The sequence below is a fragment of the Manacus candei genome, unplaced genomic scaffold (genome assembly GCF_025592945.1).
Source record: "Manacus candei isolate 608988 ecotype Guabito, Panama unplaced genomic scaffold, ASM2559294v1 h1tg000014l, whole genome shotgun sequence".
In the NCBI taxonomy this organism is placed as follows: Eukaryota; Metazoa; Chordata; class Aves; order Passeriformes; family Pipridae; genus Manacus; species Manacus candei.
This window is the reverse complement of record NW_026138062.1, coordinates 61,312,332-61,334,162: the sequence shown is the minus strand read 5'-3', so window position 1 is coordinate 61,334,162 and position 21,831 is coordinate 61,312,332. Positions and strand designations below refer to the sequence as shown.

General features: G+C 35.7%; 1 protein-coding gene across 21 annotated transcripts in view; it reads left to right on the top strand.

Moving 5' to 3' along the window:
- The window catches only part of ABI3BP (ABI family member 3 binding protein), a 143,348-nt gene that overhangs the window by 50,689 nt on the left and 70,828 nt on the right, over positions 1 to 21,831 (top strand). For 11 of the 21 annotated variants that reach the window (XM_051780922.1, XM_051780919.1, XM_051780912.1 and 8 more), the window contains exons 7-17: positions 999 to 1,050; positions 1,419 to 1,481; positions 2,531 to 2,626; positions 5,114 to 5,191; positions 8,977 to 9,057; positions 10,369 to 10,443; positions 13,614 to 13,679; positions 16,526 to 16,600; positions 18,012 to 18,071; positions 18,454 to 18,519; positions 20,138 to 20,209. In XM_051780922.1, coding sequence (XP_051636882.1) covers positions 999 to 1,050; positions 1,419 to 1,481; positions 2,531 to 2,626; positions 5,114 to 5,191; positions 8,977 to 9,057; positions 10,369 to 10,443; positions 13,614 to 13,679; positions 16,526 to 16,600; positions 18,012 to 18,071; positions 18,454 to 18,519; positions 20,138 to 20,209 — 784 coding nt within the window. The remainder of the gene's footprint in view (positions 1 to 998; positions 1,051 to 1,418; positions 1,482 to 2,530; positions 2,627 to 5,113; positions 5,192 to 8,976; positions 9,058 to 10,368; positions 10,444 to 13,613; positions 13,680 to 16,525; positions 16,601 to 18,011; positions 18,072 to 18,453; positions 18,520 to 20,137; positions 20,210 to 21,831) is intronic. The other 10 variants (XM_051780931.1, XM_051780928.1, XM_051780932.1 and 7 more) reach the window with 7 other exon arrangements.

Sequence of the window (21,831 nt, the reverse complement as noted above, 5' to 3'; positions counted from 1 at the left end):
CAGATATCATAAAGTGCAAAATGAACATTATCTGATTGTGACTTTAGCAATATACATTTAGCATGGAAAGGTGATTGTTTGAGTCATTTTCTTTCTTGCAACTCAGATATAACTGAAAAAAATTTCCTTTTAAAGTATTTAGCATTTTTATATTGCTGGCATTAGAGTTTACCTCATCTCATCTCTTGATCATATTATTAAGCTTTCAGAAGTTGTTCCTAATCCTTATGTATGGTTACAAATACTAATTTATAATTTTGATATTGGCTGTTTTCTTTCTTTTAATAAATGTGGGTCTATTCACATGTTCCTTTTGTGCTATCAATATAATTGAAAGCATTCACACTTAGGCAGGAAGTAATCTGGGTCAAAGAGAAGTGAACAGCAGACTAGTCCAAATATTTAGCAAGAAAAAATGTAAGAAGCACAGGGGTGACTGACCACATATACTTTGGAAATAATTTCACCAAATGAAATTACTCTGAGTTAATCTACTTTAAGCAGGCTATGCACCCAAGAGTGCTGATAGTTTACAAATGTGCACCTGGTTCTGGAATAGTTTTTGTTCTAAATAGAGTATTCTTGGGAATATATTTGTATCTTGTGACCAAATTTGTAATTGCATCTGTTTCAGATGTTTTGCTGCAGTTAAATTTCAGCTTTTCTTAGCTTTCTGGACTACTTTCCAGTGAGTGCTCAAGAGATTCCTAAGAGAAAAAAGGATTGGGGATTCCTAAGCTGTCAAATACTGTGTTTTTATAAAGCAAAACATCTCAAGCTGGAAGAAGGAGATCAAAATGCAGTATTACCACACTAGCCTGTGGGAACTGAAGTGATAGTGTAACCATCACTGACTAGGGCCGGAGCCATATCCAGTGTTAACTTGGGACAGGCGCGGTATTGGATTAGAGCCCTCTGTTTTTATTACTCAGAAAGTTCAATTACTATCATGGCAGTTATCCCAAGGCTTTTTTTTTTCTTTTTTTCTCTTTTCTCAGCTTATACTGAGTGATAATAAGAAATTGGTCCCAGTCACAATAATCAAACAAGGTAAGTTTGTATATTTTCTTTAATTTATCCTTAGACTCTGCAAGAGTAACTTGAGATGAAAATGAATGTCAGGGTAATGAGATGGTCTGCAGCTGGCCCTATAATAACATAAGCATAGAATATCATTTTTCACTAAAATTGATATGTCATAGGAAAGAGATGCACAATGAAGAGACAGTGTAGAGGAAACATAGTTTGCAGTCTCTTAAACTGAATGTGAGTACAGAAAGGATGATTATGGTGTCCTCATCTTCAAATATTAAGTTGAGGGAAGGTTTTAAGAATGCTGAGGCTTGTTTCCGGTGTGGTTTTGTTTCTCATTTGGAGTTTTTTAAAATTAGCTTCACATGCCTGTGTTGTCTCCACAGTTATTCAAAATCGGACGCAGCCAAAAACACCAGACAGTTCTTCTCTCCCCGGAGCAATATTAGGTGACTATAAGAATTCTTATCATTTTTGTTAACCCTTGGTTGAAAATTAGAACTTGGTTGAAATGCTTTTAATTTTCTTGACCTTGATAGTTCTTTCCTTGCATACCAAAGGGTGTTTTGCAGCTGGTTCAGACAGCATTTGTTACATTTTATGGTGGTACAGATGGTTCGAGAGTGTTGTAGCTTAAGCGAAATAGAATCATTCCATTGTCTTTGTATTTAAAAGAAAATAGTGTCATTGTTTAAGCCAAGTTCTTTTATACTTCAAGTGAAGTTCTGAGGCAAAGATCTTGTTGAGATGAGGGATTGTTCTTACCGATCTTTTAAGGCAGCATGATAACACACCATCTAGAGACACAAACCTGTGCTGATACGTTAGACTGTAGGGAACTTGCAATTAGAACTCGATGTTAGATCTAGGGCATAACCCTCCAAGCTATTCAGTTTCATGTTTTATGTTCTTGTTTGACCTATGAGAATACACAATATCAGCCTAGAACACGAAAACAGGGGAAAGTCTGTCATATAGTGTTCAGTGTGGCAAACTACTGGTCTGCCTGAAGTAGACACAAAAGGCTCACTGCATCATGCACCTTGGGACCAATTTATTCCTGGATTCAGGAGGGTATTTAGTCCTTCATATATGGAAATATTTTCTATAACTGCATAACTTTGCATTATTTTACTTTGTGTTTTAATATGCTGATGAGAATCAAACATATACTTACTAATCCAGCTTGGTGTTGGGTCTTCTTGGCACACAAGACAGAATGTCCCAGCATTTGTGATGCTATGTGCTCCAGGGTTGTATGTTCCAGTATTGAGTTGTTTTTAACTCTGATTAATCATGAAATGGTGATAGTACAGTGAGTGGTGTAAAGGGGAAATAGCATCAAATGGGAGTGATAATTACAGAATAGGACCAAATCGTTTCCCAGATACTCAGATTAAACTCCCAGTGGCTTAGTAGTAGTTGCTCACATATCTTGAAGGGCAGACTGTGTATTTTCATCTCTTTTGGAATTAATGGCACACATCTTTCTCTGTAGTGCACCTTATTGTTCCAGGCCTCAATGAAAGTCAGCAGAAACTTTCTCCTCTCCTCACAATAGATGGCTTATCTCCAGCATCCAGGAAAAAACTGGGTAAGCAGAAATGAATTAAACTTCTATTTTTTGTGAACAGTATCAGAAATGTAGTGATGTGAGATGATGTGTGCAAGCAGAAAAGTCCTTTATTCCTCTTCAACGTTTTTTTTTTCTATTTTATATTTAATAATTAGCTTGGACTTAAAAGGATTCATAGAAATTTGCCTAATTTAAAACAGGTGGACAGGTTTTTTAAGGTGCTTCAAGAAGAAATTCTTATTTATTTTCTGTAATGAAATTCATTAAAAATAGCAACCAGAAATTAGAACTCTTCAGTACAGGTTTCATGAGTGTCTTGTGAACATGCCTGAAACCTGGAGGAAAAACATTAACTGGGGTTTTCATTTAACATCATCATCCTTGAATAGCATAATTGTGGAAAATAAAGCTGTATTTAAAAACCTTGATAATCCCCAAGTACATCTTTCACAGATCCCTTGAGCAGAGTTCTGGAGCTGATGGCTTTTGGCTTGACTAGTCTTAATACTTAATTTAAACTTCAAACAACTGGATCAGATTTTTTTTTTCTTATTTCTGCTTTGTTTAATTTACTCTGTCATTCCATTGCAGGCCATGGCACATTCTCAGCATGGCTTGCTCTGCAGGGGGGAAACAGCAGAGCTTGTTTCTGTTAAGATATTGATACATGCGAGGGTAGAGCTACCCAGTAGAATAATATTTTAATATGTTTGAGTAAGAATATGTTTATATTGAGGTTGAATTCCTTAAAAATTAGTATTACCAGCATTTGACACACAAATATTTTTCACATCATCTGTGGCTACTGAAAATTCAAGCAAAGTGTAGAAACATAATTGCAGTATTTATATTATAGAGCATTAAGAGTTTTTAATCATGATAATAACATTAATCACACATTAACTTGATTACTAATATTTTCTTTGAATATCAAGCATGGAAAATGAGCTCTTTATCATTACTACCTTAGCATTAACATGTATATAATGTACAGGTAACAAACTCAGTAGAACATATTTTGACAAATCCATTCTTCATAACTCTTACTTTTAGAAAACCATGTTTTAAGACCTCTGGTATCAGTTATAAACTGCAGTATCTGGGACTTTTACGTTTGTTTTCATTTTCTACCAGTAAAATTATATCTTTCTGCAGAAAAATGATGCTTTTTTTATAGATAGGTCATAAGGTTCAGTAGTTTGCACAGTAAAAATTGCAGAATGTGACTATGAGCAAAAGATGAGGAAAAAGACAGAGGTAAGTTCACTTGTCCTAGAAATGTCCAACTTGCTCATCTGGCTGAGTGTAGAACTTGGACTTCTAAATCTGAGTACTCTGTCTAAAATTTGTAGCTGGTGTGATGCCAGTTTGGAGCCACTCTCTATAGCAGGTTACACAAACATCTTTGAGAAAATAACCAGAGCAAACAAGTGATGCTTTGTTATGTTCTGCTTACCAAAGAACATGAAGTGCGTGGATATTCACACAAGGGACTCTTGAATTTCAAAGGACTGTAAACCAGAGAAGAGTAATCGTAAAAAGCCAAGCAAAAATACTCTGAGAAATAATATAAATATATCAAGTAATTGACAAAAAGTTGTGTTGTATGTTGTCTAAATCTATACAGGTGTCTTTCAGTGGTGCCTGAGAATGCTGTATGTCTGCAATAAAAAGCTGAAAAGTTTATGCTGTGTGTGAAGTCATGATTAATTCTGATTTGCTGACTTACTGAAACTATTTTAATCCTGTATTATTTAGAAAAATCAAAATAATGTGTCACAAAATTAAAAAAAAAAAAGATTTCTCAAAGTACTTTTTCTTTCTTTTAAGTTAGTCAAAAACCTTACAGTTTGGAGGGTTTGGGTTGTTTGGTTTTTTGTCTGTTTTAATATTAGTAGTCCAGGAAAAAACCAAAATTTTTAATTAAAATAAAAATTAATTAATTCAATTAATTAATTTTCCCTGTATCCACTACTGAAATATCTTTATATCTGTTGGAATAGAAGGCTACTGTCATACCACTGTAATTGTTAGAAGTAATATCAAGGAAAATAAGGACATGGCTAGTATGACAATTCCATTGCATTTGAAATTTTATTAGACTGTTCTTGTATAGCACTTAGAACTATATTACATCTTTTAATTTTGAAAAACATTTTTACTGTCTAGCTCAAATGCTAGAAAAATTAAAAACACTGGAAACCATTTTGCACCGTGAAAGTAAAGATTCGTAAGGCATTAAATCCTTTCTGTAAATTTTGTACTTAGAGTATTTTTTAATGAACAAAAAAAAACCACAAATACATGTGCTTAGCATAACTAGATAGATGCTTGTACTGATTGTGCAGTGGAAGTTCATTGGTTCCTAAAGGTATTCAGCTGTAATAAGCCACATTTATCCATGTTGGCTTACCTTGTCAGACTGAAGTGGGACAGAAATAGATCTGTGGTAGAAGAGAGTAGATACATGTTTGCAGTTACTCTCTAATGTTTTTGTCCTTTTAGCTCAGAATGAAACTGGAATATGGCCTGCTGAATCCAAAACACCAGAAGTTCAAGAAATCTCCCCACAGTCCCTTCCAGGTAATGAAAATTCTACTTTTAGAAACTCTGTGTAATATATTTGCCAAATATATAAACTAATATTAAATCCATCTTTGTGTTTCTCAATCTGCAGTTAAAGTCAGTAGTTGGAAAACAGGAGGATAGTGTAGCTGAATTGCTAGCACTGAGTTATTGAATTGGACAAAAATCTGAATCTAAATTTGGAGGAAAGTTTCAGATGATACAATCATGAGGTTTATAAAACCCCTTAGAATTAAAATTGTGGGGTGCTGGATATCTTGAAATTGTGAAGAATGACAAAAAGAGTTTTCTTGTGATACACCTTGACATACTGACTTTATTGAAATGTGGCACCTGGGAAGGAGAGAATTGGTTCATTCTATTTCCTTTCCTTTGTGTTCTGTAGTTATGTTTATGTAGTAATTCTAACCATAAACATTGTCATCTCAAGACTTTGCACAGAATTGTATGTTTATGAAGTTGGATGATGTGTTGCATTATACATGGTAATTATTGGCAAGTACTGTCTATTTTTTGTAAGAATTTAGTATCCATTTATTACAATTAAACACATTCTTATCACCGTCACACTAATAGTTATTTACTAAAATTTTTAGAATAATTTTCATCTTCCATTTCATGCTTCCTTTGTCATTTTGTTTCCATGTCCTTTTTTCCCATGACCATTCCTTTCAGTCATTATTTTTTTTCTCAGCAACAGTGCCTCATATTAAAATAAGAGTGTGTCACGCTGCTTACATTAAAGAATGTATTAATTACGAATACGGTGTTTCAGTTAAAGAGAAAAAAAAAGTCAGAAAAGGGGGAAATGAAAGTGAATCCTCTAAAAGGAAGACGTTCTTTGAGTATAATTCTGTCTTGCTGTGGCATATGGAAAAATAACTTGAATACTTAAGCATTTGAGCCAGGCTTTCATGAGTAACTTAAGCAAGATATCTGAGCCCCAACCTGTTTGTTACAAAGGTTGCATTTGAGAGACAGTCTAATATATAAGCATAATTAATTGAGTTTAGCGATAGGATCTACTTAATTATATTTCATTCAGATATCACTGTTTGAAAATCATACTGGATTCTTTGAGTAAGGCATAGTAATTGTTTGCTGTGGAAGGTTTAAGGACTGGTGCCAGAAGTGGCAACAGAACACTGATTTGAAAGGAGCTCTGTGCTGTTGCAGCTGTTGTGTCATCAGCTATGCTAGAAGGAAAAAATGGAGCTTGAAGTATTTCAGCAAGCAGGATGTCTGAAGGCTGTTCTTGCATTGCACTGTGTCTTTATCAAAGGGTGTGTTTTGTCATGTGATACAGTTTAGTAATTTTTTTTAATGTATTTGTCAACCAGGCGTCCCATCATTTTCTTAATTTCCAGCCTCCCCTCCCTTGGCATGCACTTCCATGGAAAGACTGTTAGTGAGCTCTTTCATTTCTTGTTTTTGCCAGGCTTGTTATGATATTTTCCACTCAGGATTATTTTATTCTTAACACAGCAGCACAAATTCATAGTGCTTTTTTTTTTCTTCAGCCTTTGAAATGTTGTCTAATATATCTCAAATGCTGCAAAATTTTTTCTTCCCATTTAATAGAGTGCGAGTCTTTTTATTAAATTCATGGGGAAATTGGAGCCTACCAACACTCAGAATTATGAGCACATTTCCCAGGGACATGGAAGAACTAGTTTTAAAAAAAAAAGCTAAGTTATTTCTTTATGTAAGGGATTCTACTAGAAATTTAGCAAATTCGATTTGTGAAATAGGGAATGAGTTAGAAATAAAAAGTACCACCTGTGAATCCATTAACTAGGGTTGATGTTTAGTTGAGATAACTCCTTTGTTGTCATGTTTCCCAAGTTCTGTTCCTCCTGTGCTCCTTCTGGCCTCTTCTTTCAGCCCCTGAAGACTTCCCCTTGTGCTTATGTGGTATACTAAGAGTGAGAGTATTACTTTCATCAGAATATCTTAATTGCTGTTGCGGAGTAAGAGAATGTTAAGAGAAGTTAGAGGAAATATAGTTTAAGAAACATTGTTGAAGAGCATTCTTGCTGTACTCTATGCTGTCATAGTAAGGTAACTTACCTTTCTTGGTTGTGTTAACACTTTACTTTGTAGATACACTTGAACCAGTACAGTAAACCTCGTTTACCTGGTGCCCTGGAAAAGTCAGCAGCATTTTTCTTTTCTCTAACTTAGCTTTCAGAGCCTAAGTTGTCTACTTCCTGTATCTTTTTCCACGAAAAAGTCTGCTCTTTTTTCATGTCATGGCTACAATGTTCTGTGCAAAACTGAGGAGAACTTTGTTTCTTTTGTCTCAGTTCTAGGCATGCTTCATCTTATTCAGTTTGTTCAGATAATTTAGCTGACAAGACATGCTTCATATGAGCACAAACCATCTGACCTCTAAATATAAATCCAAAGCATAATAAGTTCTGTATTTGCCTTCGGTGTGGAATTGTTTGGGCTTTTTTCATGATTACATCTCACCAATGAGAAATGTTAACTTCTGTAGTACTTCTGAGGTATGGGTTTGTTAGTTGTTGCTTCAGTGTCTCTTATGGATGAATTTTCTCCCGCAGGTTTCAAAGAGATAAATTGCTTTAACTTCTCTGTAGAATGAATCCTCCTTTCACTGATGGCAGTAACAACACTGTAGCCGATTTAGAAGCAGAATTGAGTCCTAATAAGGCAGCATCTGTAAAGATTTCAGATTTTGTGGCACTGAAAAGTACCATATTCCAAACCAGAAAATAGTATAATTGTTGTAGCCGTATTTAGAACATGGAAAACAGCACGTTTTTTCAGGAAAGGAAATAAGAAACTTATAAACCTACATGATCAGTTCTTCTTGGAAGATTAGTTGATTATGGATTATGGATTACAGATAATGATTCCAAATTGAATTTGGAAATTCAGTAGATTATGGAAAAAGCATGGGGACCATGCTGGAAAAACAAAAGTAACTGTCTTCTATTGTGTCTCAAAAGAAAGGGATCTTTTATTAAACTGAATGGATGCTAAAACCAATGCTATGTTGATGCTGATCACCGATATTAATGATCTCTTCTAATTACCAACGTGTACTAACTACTGTGCAGTTTGCTCTGTGGAAGGAAATAATGCTCTTGCCACATTCAAGGCGGAGACCTTGCCATTCTGTGTTCCATATCCATAAGCTTTGTCATTTGTGATCTGAGATGACCAGTTGTGTGTACTGTATCACTGACTAAATACCCATGGGATCTCCAACAAGATGAAAGCACTCTTGACTTACTTACCATTGGAATCAATTGTTATGTGAAACTCTGGAAGAGTACAGTTATGCACTAATATATTAAAACATGACCAGTGGTTCAGTTTAGGTACATTTAATGGCTGTTTAATAAACTACCCATGCTTTACTCTGAAGATGTAGAATTAGAAGAATGAATGTAAATCAAAATCCGTTATATTACTACTAGAAAAATGAATGAGATGAGGTATTATAGATGAATATTTATTCTTTTGCTGATAATGTTTATTTTAGGAGAATTAACAAAACATCAGAATAATGGGGGAATCTTTGTGATTCTCATTTTCCTGTGTTTATATGAAACTGTAACAAAATAAATCCAAAAAATCATACAGACACAACTGAAAACAAAATTAAATATTAATCATGATGGAATCAAACAACTGTAGAAATTACTTTAATCAGGTGACATAAAATGGTGCAAGGAAAGCAGTGGGCTTTGGGCAGTAGATAGAGAGAAGGGTAGAGAGATTCTAAATTAAATGAAGCTTCTTTCTTCTAGCTCAGGCTGAGAAAACACATGGACCTGAAGAATTTAAGTCAACGCCTAAACCCAAATTGGTGCAAACTCAAAACATACCGGGTAACTAATTTTGCTGCTTTTTACCTTCTTTTTTCACTAGATGCTTTTTTCACCTCCAGCAGAACTTTTCTACTACTTGCTGCATCCCCTTTCTATTGGCTCCAAAGGAAGTACTAATTAAAAAATTCTGGTTCCTTTTGTGTTTCCAGTGATTCACACTGGAATGAAATATGAAGCAGGATATGTCTAGCTCTGGCTGAACTGTGTCTTTTGCAGATTTTAGTGGGTGATTCAATTTTATTTTTCAAATTAATGCTTTCTGTCTATGTGATCTGCATGGTTGACATAACATAAAACTTCCATCTGTAAAATTATCCTCAGTGATAGAATTGAAATAACTACCTCTCCGATTTTCTTCTGGTGACATGTTCATTTAGGTAACATCAAGAGTGTTAGGCAACATCAACATACATAAGGACAATTTTATATTACATGTGATATAATTGTATTTACCTTCAAGGAAAGAAAAACTCTACTGATTTTTTCATTTTTTTGTCTCAATGTTGTACTGTTAGTTTTGTGATTTGGAGCAGTATCTATTTACTTCTGGCATTCAGAATTCTAAATTCTCTAATGTCGATTTTATTGTTTGTACTTTTAAATCCAAGCCATGTAAAATTATGAAGACAAATCTAAACTTGAGATTGCATTTATTTTTTTTTAACTTTGGTTAGATTTTTCTAAAGTACAGGTGGCCTCCATACAGGAAGCTGTATTATAAAAGGAAGGATCAGGAACACTTGCAGGACTGAAATACAGATCTTCCCATGAAGAGGACAGCTAATGTTTCTCAATAAATGTATTTTTATGAAATCCTATTGATTCATGTTAGTGTCCTACTCTCAATTTTGTCTTTTTTCATTTACAGTTGCAAGGAGATTTCCAGAATTTACTGAAGCTAAACTATCAATCTGATTTTCATTTTAACTTTTATGCAGCTTTTCTTTACCATACTCAAACTTCCTTGTTTTTGCCACGCTTTTAAAGATGAAAATATGAAATTCAATCAAGGTGAATCGTTGATTAATTTCAAACTAGGTGGTCACAATTACTGATACAGGTTCATTATCAAATTCCTGTGATTGATGGATCTTTGTATTACAATAGGGAAAAAATAGTATCTTTCATATTCCACATACCTTTTCACGTGACAAATCCATGTGGTTTATTTCCTAGGTTGGAACTACTTCTACTTTTTTACTGAATTGCATTGTTTTCAGGAGTGGGTGGTTTATAAGCCAAATATAGATCCATACGGTGTCTTGTAGTATTCTTAATCAAATAAAATTTTGGTTATTTCTTTTATCATAGCTTCTAATGACATACAGCTACTTCCTTCTGGATCCAGAATCTCCGATGCTCCAAAAACTCCATTGACAGATCGTGGTAATTACTTTCTTTGTAGATGTGACTAAACATTAGTGAAAAATTATCTTCACAAAACTTACAAATTCCTTTTTTCATTCTAAGCCTGGTTTTGCTTTGTTGCTTTGACAGATTAATGCTTCATTTAAGACAGACAGAAGCTCATGAGGATATATGGGTTAACTTATAGGATAAAACTTATGTAAAACTGTGTAACTTAGTTTCATTATTTTCTTGGGAGAGCCCTATAAGCTTCTGAGAGTGACTATATTTAAAGTTGGAGTGTTGTTCCAGTCAACATCAGTTCTGTGGGTTTTCATGTATTTTGCCAAATACTTGTATACTTGATTAAAATACTGCCATAATTTGTGGATGTTGTTGTGGTTTAAGTATCGATAAATTAGATTCATTGGTTGTTTGATAATGAACTTCAGGACAAGTCCTGATATTTAAGAAAGCATGGTTATACTCACGTTTTCAAAATAGTTTTACTTGTGTTAGGGTCAAAATGTTGTGGTCAAAGTCTTATGGGCAAAGAGGAAGCACACCATTCCTTTCTGGTTTTTATGTTGTATATTATATATATACACACATTTATATGTATATATGTTTGTATAGACATATATATTTAAATATATGAATATCATATGTATGTGTATAACGTTAATAATTTATTTTTAGTGTAATGGAAACTTGAATGGTCTGTCTTTCTCTCTTTCTTTCTTTCTTTTTTTTCTTTCTTTCTTTCCTCTGCTGAGAGACATCTTAGATCTGAATTCACCATTTAGGGAGCCATTTGTGTATGTTAGATACTATTTCTGTGTTCTTGTTGTTATCCCTAAAGTTAATTTTATCCAGCTCCAGGTGTGCAGTTTTTACAACTGACCATTGCTGAGCTGTTTATGGCATGGGGTGTCCAGTACCATGCCCAGTCTCCATCTCTTATCATCTCATGCCTCTACTCTTCTACATCATAACCTGTGTCTTCCTTTCTCAAGACCCCTGTTTTCATAACAGGCTTGTATAGCCAAATTTACCCAAACAACTGCTTGTTGCTGCTTTCTGTATTAACAGCTATTACACTAGTTACCTGTAGTGTCCTTTAATCAAATTAATCAGATAAATTTATATTTCACTAAGCATTAGTCAAGAAGTTATCATAGAATAGTGCTGGCTTATTTAGACAGCATACATTTGCATAATGTAGTCTGCCAAATTTAAAAGTAATTTCCAGAAACATCTCTTAGTTCTTGAAATGTGTATTTGAAACAGATTCTCAAGAACATGAATATGATCTTCACAATTTGTTCTTAATTTGATAGATTTTTTTGACAGCTCCTTTCCAGATATATTTGAGGGGATGGGGGTAGACATTTATTTTTACTGTAGTGAAAGACATTCAGTTAAATCCAATTAGAGACAGCACTGGAAAAAGAGAAACGCGATGATTTAATAACCTATTTGCTATAAAAGTAGCTGAAAATCTGAAAAGGTGATCCTGTAAAGTGATGTGAAGTACTTTTGCTTTCTGCTGGGGAATAATAACACAATCCTATGTTTGTCTCAGTGGCAAAGGTGGAATAATAATAACAGAGGCAAAATACGTGTTTCATTCAAGTATTTATTCTGGTTTTGTTCTGCTATCTTCCATTAGTTTCACTTAGCAAAAGAAGGAGTTCATTGTGTGAGGCTGGGCCCAGCCACTGGGTCAGCTGGAGTGTCTATGAAGTCAATGCTGAAGTCAAAGATATTCTGTAGGAGTGAGGGGGTGGTTATTCAGAGGAGGTTTCTCTGCACCGTGCCTCTGCATGCCTCGATCTCCTGCTTTTAAAAAATCAGCAAGGAAAGCAAAATTTAATTTACGAAGTTCAAGTGCCTGTGACCTATATTCTACCCTAGTGCCCCTGAAGACTTTTTTTTTCCTTTATTTTTTCTATCTTGATTGTGCTAGAGGGAGATATCTCCTTTGTTTTATAAACTTCCTGTGTGGTCAGCATATTTTGAATTCAAATGTTTCTGAAAAGATAGCTTTGTTAACGTGCCTTCAATGTTCTGATACCTTTGAGAAATCTCTCATAGTTCTTACTGGATGTGAATGGATCAATGGAAACTTCTACCAAAAGCTGTGAATCATATGGCTTTTGGTATTATTTTCTTAACTTCAAATATAGACCAGAGTGGTTCCAGTCGCAAACCTACAATGGTCATCTGGTCCAACTTCTGAGTCCAACTATATCAGGATAGTAACCTGAAATTATAATTGCTAATGTGATAAAATGGATTGAAAATAAATGGGAAAGCAGATCCAACATATGAAATAAAAGTCTGTTCACGTTTTAGCATATATTCATATTATATTGCATACATTGGAAATGAACCACACACCTACTTATTTCAATGTTTTTACAATCTCAAGCATTCAGAGAAGTTTAAATTTTAAATTCAGGTACGACTGCTTTTCAAAAAAACTCAACTTGATAAACACCACTTAAAAATAAAGATGGAAATTTTCAAATACATTATAACCTAAGTGGGCATAAGGGACTGGTGCAGATGAGTTTACTGGAAAGAATAGTACTTATTGGCCAGTACACACTGAATAGGATCTGTTTCTTAGAAGCAGGACAGTAGAGCAAAACCTGCACATGGTGAAAATTTGTTCACAGTGGCTTTTAGGTAAGAATGCCCAACTCCATCTTGATTCTCTGTTTTCATTAAAGCACACTTCAGTTTATCCATACTTCAAAGTTAAATAAACAGAAGTACTTTGTAATAGTCTTCATTACAGATAACAGATAAAAGGTGCTGTTTGCTAATGTTTCACGATTATTTCACTAGCTTCATTGTACTACTCTTTTCTTATCTTTTCCCATTACAACTCCTTTAAAAAAAGTTGTACATAGTGTAATAGTGACCAGTTTGTACAGACCTGCAAGTGCTGTGAATATTAAAGGTCATGTGTTTGGGTTGTAGCTGCCTTGCTGTGAATAAGAACTGCTTAAGTAATATGGATTCAGCTTGATTAGATAACGCATGCCAAAATATGAATGGGGTAAAAATTAATAGAACAAAAAGACCTTCAAACCAAACAAAAACTTTCTAGTTACAGTGGGTGAAATTAGATTTTGTATCACTTGTAAGGGGACTGTCTGTCTTGGAATGATAAAAATTTTTTTCATGTTTGCTCTTAGCTACTCAGAGTCCAGCCTTGAAACCCATAACTCTACCTTCTGCAGAAGCCAGAGAGATGGAAATGGGTAATTAGCAGATTAGTTTTATGAGTTTTCTTTCCCATTATCTTAGCATCATGTAGATCTGCAAATGGTAATCTTAAGATCTGCTTTAGAACCTTGGCTACCAACACTCACAGAGAGCTGATTATTCACCATTCTTGTGTCTGTGTAACCAGCTGAAAATCTTATTTGTTATTGGCTAAAAAACTGCTTAAAGAAAGTGTTGTCATATCTTGTCAATACCTGTCTTTCTGTAGAGCTGCAACTCTTACCTAGAATTCCTTGCTGGTGAGAGTCCTTTCAGGCATGTGGAACTTGCATTTCAGGCCAGAGAACTGCATTGCCAGCCATCATCTCCTGTTGTCATGGCAGTTGTCTCATGTCTCATTTTAGACCATCTACCATCTTGCTTAGCTTTGCTCTGGAATTGCACAGCCTTCACTAAGCTATTCAGAGCTAATCCATCAAGTCATGGGTCTCTCAGCATTTTAAGCTCAGATTCTTTTTTCAGCTTTTGAGGAAAAACAGCCTGTTTCTTCGGGATCCAAACCACCTGGTACCGTAGAAGTCCAACCAACCAGATCCAGTAATGGTTTCTCATAAGGTTAATCCTCCTGACAGTTAGGAATTTTTAGAGGAGACATAGTGCCTCTCATTAAATAGTTTGTTTAGTTTGACATAAAGGAAGAATAACTGTAGGTATGAAAGTGCTGCATCAAAATATCAGATTTTTAAAGAAATTTTATATGAAATACTGAACTAGTAGTTCAGAGGTTTTTCCGTATTTGGCAACAGCATGTAATTCTCAGTTTTAAAATTAAATTAGACTTACTGTAAATATCAAATTTAAATAGGTCTGTCCACACCTGAGATTCGTAAGTGGAATATCCTGATTTGCTGAAATATTCAGAGTTGCAAGAGATGAATGGAAACTTCAGAAAATCCAACATATTTTGAAACTGTAGCTCTTCTTTTAGCCTTTCTGTGTAAATCTAGACATAAATCTAAGTGCCCAGATTTCAAAAATAGCACTATAAAAGCATATCATTGAAGATTCAGACACTGTCTTGGTACTTAGAAAATTTCTATTATGTGTTTTTCTTAGATTATAGATGTTATTTGCTTGGGGCAACTAACAGTTACCCAAAAGAAGGAAAAAAAGTAAGATGATAGCCAGTTGGAAAGATTTCATTTCATTAGCATGCCAGTAGGGTAATGTTTGATGCATATGTTTTCGGAAGAAATTAGCATTGAAGGAAATCCATTAATGAGGGGGACATTGATTGCAGCTGTCCACCATTACACATCTGACAAAAGGCAGTTTATATGTTTCATTTGGTCCAGTTCTTGTTTTGTCATCCTCTTCCCTTCTCCAGTTTCAACACCACTATATCCTCTTTCCTGATCCTAGGAGCTCTAAACAAAAATTTCATGCAGTCCCAGTTTGCTACATTTTGTTTATAATTTGTTCTCCTATTTTGAATAGCCTTGTATTTCTCTTTTTTAACTCTATACTTCAACTTCTTTTTGTGTGATTCTGAGAACAGTTTGGTCATTAATTGCATTATGTATCTGTTTATTAGTGCATGTTCTTGGAAATAATTTTCAAGTCACAATTGGTTATTGTACATTTCAGACTCTACCTTTCTGTGGAACATAATGCGTTAAATATTACCCAGAGGTTTTGTCAACTCATAAAAGAATACGATCCTGTTTCAGGATGGTTCTTGTCACTTCAAAACAGGATTGTTTTGAATAGAGCCGTCAAATACAGCAGAATTTTTGCTTTTATTTTCCAGCTTCACATGACTTTCTTCGTATTATTTCTACTCCCCAAACTTTTACATCTTCAGAAATACCAGGCACTGGTAAATTATAATAATACTGTTTCAGAAGCATACCCATTTGATTGGTTGGTGCCGAAAAGTTTATTACTGCTTCCATGTTGACAATTTCAAACAGCTGTTGCATACTACTTGCCTTGGGTGTTGCCCTATGTTTTATTTTTTCAAATTCTGTATCAGCATCATCATTCCTGGGACCAGGCACGCACAGGTTTGTAGAAAGACTGCAAGTAGCTTAAAGAATACTGCAGTATTGATCAAATAGCTGTATTAAGAAAAGATTTAAATTTTGCAAAACTTAAGACTATTACAGTCAAGTAAAATATGCTACTTTTCAGGGATAAGATTTTCTTCTTCTTTCTTACTTTCTGTCAGTTTTTCAGTGTTCGTAAACATTTTGATGTGAGTTTTCCTGTGTATTGCCTTAAAATAAGAAAGTTATGGCATCTCAGACCAGAGCTTTCTAACTAAGCTATACTTTGAGTTATAGCTTTGGAGATAGGTTGTTTTTCCTGTAGTCTTTGGTATGTGAGGATGCTTAAGCTTTTTAAGCATTTCTTGAGCATGAAGAAGTTAAGAGGTGAGGGCAATGGAGAAGGGGTAGAAGGAGGTGAAGGGGGAAGGAAAGCAGTTTATTGCCCAAGTCTTCTTTGACCAATGCAGCCATAGTCTGCTAAATTCTATGCTGAATAATCTACTGGTTCTTGGCACACCAATACTGTTCATGTTTATATCGGCAGGCCCACTGACTGTTTTCTGGATCAAAAGGTGTTTTCTTACTACCTGCCATTCATAATGTGCTAAGATTATTAAGCAGTAACAAGAATTCTCATTAGGTCACCTGGTTTTCACATCAACTTCTACACCAGCCTACCAGTCCACGACACAGAGTAATGTTAGCTGATTTGCACACAGTTTTCCCTGTTCTTCCATCTTAACAAAGCAACATTTGTCTGCTGAGTCCTGTGCTATCCAAGTAGCTCTTGAGGCAATTTTAAGCCTTTTAACACAAGATTATCTTTTCAGATTTAGGTGAAAGGAAGACTCTTCCTTCAAGATCCACAACATCTGGCATACCAGAAATGCCACCAATCTCATCTGGTAATAACCTCTCTCTTCATTGTAGTTCTCCTGACATCTTGTCAGTCTCTCAAAAGACACAGCAATGCTTTGCCAAATGGAGGTCTTAGAAATTCTGTTTTGTTCTGTATGAAAGTGTAACTGGAAAGAGAGACCAGTCGTGTCTGCTGCAACATTCGAGAAATTTGAAAAGAAATTTTGGAATGATAGGATTAAAATTTTTTATGTTGGTAAACAATTAGCTAGGTTGTCCTGTGGAGTTGTTGTTTAGCTATTTTGTAAGGAATTTTGTGTGTGTCTATATGGAGGTCAATTTTTAGGAGTAGTTAAATAAGTGTTAACATGTCAGATTTGTTCCTTTTGTACATTGAATGCAAAAGCATCTCCATAGGTGGAAAAAATATTTATCTGCTGTTCAAAAGAATACCCCATGAGATTTTAACCATGGGAAAATGCAAGTTAGTTATTTGATTAGTGAGTCATTGCATGTTACTAGAAAAGGATCAAGTCGAAGGGAACTGAATCAAAGGGTTTCCATTTCCAAAGGTTGGGTTTATCAAAATATTCCAGAGGAATCACTAGGCACCACTTCCTTATTACCAGCAACTTCATTCTTGTGCATGTTTATAAACTGTCACCAAGTCTTGCCTCCCTTGCATCTGAAGCCAAGTCCAAAGAAATGGGCAAAAGTGAGCAGTGCTGATAAGTATATATATATATATATATATATATATATATATATATATATATATACTGTAGATTTAACACTGGTTTATGTATTGAGTTGTGCATTTTCCTTGTGCAAGATCAGGATAAGAGAGTATAAGGGAGTCACTTCAGTGAAGTTACATGTCCTTCAGTGTGCGAAGAGATGTCAGATTGTACAAGTTTAAGTTGTAAGATGTGCTAGAATTCTGCAGAAATGTTTTCACTGGTCACTTATTTGCAAGCATCTCTCTACAGATAGAGAAATTCCCTACACTGTCCCTTATTAGTGGTAGGGACAGTAATTTCTGACCCATAGAATGAAGGATTTTGTTGCTTGTTGGGAAAAGTGAGATCAGACCTTGAATTCTAAATACAAAGATGTGATTCTCAGTTCTCATGTTACTATGCAATTACTATTAGCAATTAGATGTATGCAATTACATCTTTAAAGGACATGTAAGGAGCGGTTGGGTGAATTAGACACTTAGGCATTTTTATGCTGATAGAGAGCAATTTAGTTACTGAGGTTCAAGGACTATTGTGATACTTGCAACCACAACATGACAGTTGACTCTTGATTTGATCACTGAGTCACAAGGTAATGCCAGGAAAAGGCATGTGTGGCCCTAAATACAGATATCTGGGGGCTGGGAACTGATGCTGCTTGTACTGCTGTGGCAAGGCTCAGTGGATATCTCAAGATCATTTCCATGTCTAACTGTAGCACCCAAGAGACCAGCCCTGGAATCGACCTTGTCTGCTTCACCAGAAACCACAAGGATGGGTAAATAGCCAGCCATTCCCTTCCTTCCTTCCTCACTTTGGCAATGTTTTTCCCTACAGTGGTGAGCCTGTTCTGATGTGTCGATGTCCTGAGAAGTGGGGTCAATGATGTGGTTGGACCTCCATGGCTCCTTATTAGAAATTGTTACACATGTGAGCTTTCTGTGGCCTTTTCTGGGGTTCCATTTCTAGGTTTCCTTTGACACCTTGGGCTACCTCTGCCAATTGAAAGACAGCATCCTGCTACTGCAGAGAGTGATGCTGTGACAGGGGAGCCTGGCCCAAGCAGGGCCATGTCTCCTTTTCTGTAGCTCTGTCTTGAAATGACCCTGCAACAGCAGCCTGTCTGAGGACCTGAAGATGGTTTTTGTGTTTGATCTTAGCTACTCGAAGACCAAGGCTGAAGTCCACCACTCCTTCCTCCCTGGCAACCAAGCAAACTGTGATGGGTAACTAGCACACCCCTTCTTTGTCCATTGTCTGCCATCTCCCTCGCTCCCCATCACGCCTCCCACCCCAAACCACCTGGCATCCTTCTCATCTCCCATGGACAAGATGAAGACGGTGCAGCTTGGCTTGCTGAAGCACTCATCACACTGCAATTCTGCTGTTTGATCCCACGCTTTTTCCATTGCTGACAAGTATTTTCTGCAGGAAGCATGTGACATCTTGCAGAGAGACCACGTGATTGCACCTTGCCTTCAGCTCCATCCCCCTGCTTCTTTGTGTGTTGGGAGTGGGTCTTGCCTTCTCTGTTCCAATATGACAGCATTTTTCAGAGGCAAATCCCATCGGGGCTGGCGCAAGAGGACAGCACAGCAGTTCAACCACCCTTCAGGGAGTCCTGGTCCAAGGGTGCAGCTGTTTGTTGCTTCATCACTGACTTTCAAGGTGGCTGGTTGTCTTCTGCCCATGGCTTTACGTTGCCATCACCTGGGCATGGGAACGCTCTGCTCTGCTGCTGCTTTTGAGGTCATGTTAGGGTTTTAAGCTCGATGCCTCTTTTCAGCTTTTTGTGAATCACGGCATGTTTCTTCAAGGTTGAAGACACCAGCAGTGTTTGGTGGTAATGATATTTCTTGCAGGTCTGGTAATGATGCAAGATGGGAATTGTCCCAAGAGATCTTGTGCTTTTAGTCAAACTTATTTCTCTTGGGGTAAAGTGTAAGTGTAGAGATGTAAAGGACATATGTGAAAAGCCATATTTATTTCAATCATTGAATACAGCACTTGGCAACAATGGGTGGAGGTGCTTTTGGCAAGAGCTTCTTTCACAGTAGCAGGTATGCAAGACAAGTCCTGTGTCCTGGCATTACTTTGTGGCCCATGTGGTAACAAAGCATTTTGTGAGCAGACTGGTAAACCTAAAATCTGAAGTAGAGTCCAAGTTAAAAGTGGAATGAACAATATGAAATACCTTGGTACTTTTGTCTGTAGCAGTCTTGCTTTCATATCAGCTGAGATATGTCATGCACTTCATGGTCTTTTTCAGGGAAGTTACATTCCTTACCTTCCTTTACTTAAAGTAATTTTTTGGCTTTCTTATTTTTACAGTGGAGAAATTAGATTACTTGTAATTATAACAAAGCATACAAATTTGGCTGGGCTAAGAATATTCCTTTCTCTTTCCCTGTGTGGTGATGTCTTAATCACTTTTTATGTTCTTTTATTTTTGCTAATTTTTTAATTGGATTTTTTCTGTGTCTTCATTTCATAAATTTGCTTCCTTTTTTCTTCCCTTTGCCCAGTTTTTTTGCAATTTTTCAGGGTTTTTTTTGCATTTCTACTAACCTTTCGGGATTTTTTTCCATTTAACTTATGTCATCCCACTGAATTTTTTGCATCATATTTATGTGTTTTTACACTTCTTTGCACATTAACCTTTCTTTTTAAAATTCTGCTCATTTTACAGAATATGTTTTTATGGTTTTTTCAATTCTTTATTTATTATTTCAGTTCTTCATTTCATTATTTGTAGTCTAAACCATCAAGTCCATGGTTGCAGGTGATCCCATGGTGCGATGGTTGATGTATTATTTAAATAATAAGCCACAATTTTTTTTCCAGCCTCCCATGACTTTCTTCACTCTTCCACTCCCCAAACTTCCACATCTGCAAAAATGTCAGATCGAGAGACTGGTAAATTGCATTTATTTTATTTCCTATCCTTTGTTTTTCTTGATATGTAAGTGATATTATTCTGATGTTTATTTGTCCCATATTTTTAATGTTGCCTCCAGTGGTCTTTCATTTGGTCATTAAGGCTTCATGTTATTTGTAATAGTTGTGAGTGTCCAGCAGTTTTGGCCTCAAGTAAGTGATCCTGATTCCATCCGGCTATTTCAGGCTCGTATCATGTTACTGAAGGGTTGTGATGGGGAGTGTGGGGCAGAATTTAGCACTTGAAAGGAAACTGTCAGGCTTTGATGAATTTTGGGTTGTCAGCATAACAGTTATCCTTTGAGGAGGGAATGGTTTTCTTTAGCTAGTACGCACTTTTTAAAGGCATTTGTTGTTTGAACATTTGTTTCCTGTTATAACTTTTTTAAGTAGTCTCTAATATTCAAAAGACCGCTGCATTACAGCATTTTGGCGTTAAAGGTTATTTTTACAATTACTTCTGCTAATAATTTATCACTTCTCCCCATGTATTTATGAAGAATATAGGGTCTTAGGCACAATATATGCATTTGTATTAGACCATGAGATTTTTCCCAGAATATAATCCTAAAAAATAGTAGAGAGTTGCTGTGAGTTTCTCGTCTGTGCTTCTGCTCATGCTAGCATGATTTAAGCAAGTGATATTTTATAATATCAGTTTATCAAACATCATTCTCTTTCTGGGGATGAACCAAGTGAAATTGGGTAAATGAGCATTGACATATTTTGTCATCTGGAGATTAGCTTATTACAATACACATACGCTATTCATGTTTTCTCTAGTCTTACTTGTTAAGGGGTTTTGGCCCACATTCTTTTAGTTTCTCACTACAGATAAATGTAGCAAACCTTAGCTTTTATCCACTGCAGAATTCACACTGAACACAAACATGATGCAGCTGTGCTAATACTCCAAGGGTGGTGCTGACAGTTATCCTGCCTCTGCATGAATACCATATTTTTGTTTCCTTTTGAAGTTGAGAACTCCATTTTTCCAAGGTCATTTCGGTCAAATCAAACTATCTTCATTAGGTAGAAGAGTTTTAGCAGTTACTCAGGCACGGCTTTACTGTTCTCTGTGGCATTATTCTTGCCAAACTACTACAGAATTCTCTTTTGATGTAAAGAATTGGGCTACTTAGATTTCTTACTACTTGGCCTTCAACTTTGATCAGTCATGAGTGTTCTTAACATCAGGAACACCTACTGTTCAGTTTTTCATATAACACTGCCCATGGAGATAGAGCATGTTTCTTTCATGCTGACTGCATAATATCTGTATTGGAAACGGTGGTCTTGGGGATCTAATAGAATCTGATTTTTTTTTGAGTTTGTTTTTTCATTAAAATGCTATCAGAAAAGCATAAAGATAATTTTTAAGCCATTTTCTGCCAAAGGATGATCAGTTTCTGTAAACCTGTTTCTATCAAAGTATCTTTGTGGCAGTTGGAGGAAAAATGTGATCCCTGGGCAAAATACAAATTTATAGATCATGTTCAGGAAAGTGTTTTGATACCATTTATGTGAAAAGGGTCTGCATGTTGTATCAAAATAATATTGGACTTTTGCAGCTCTTTATTTAAAAGACTTATCTGAAACAC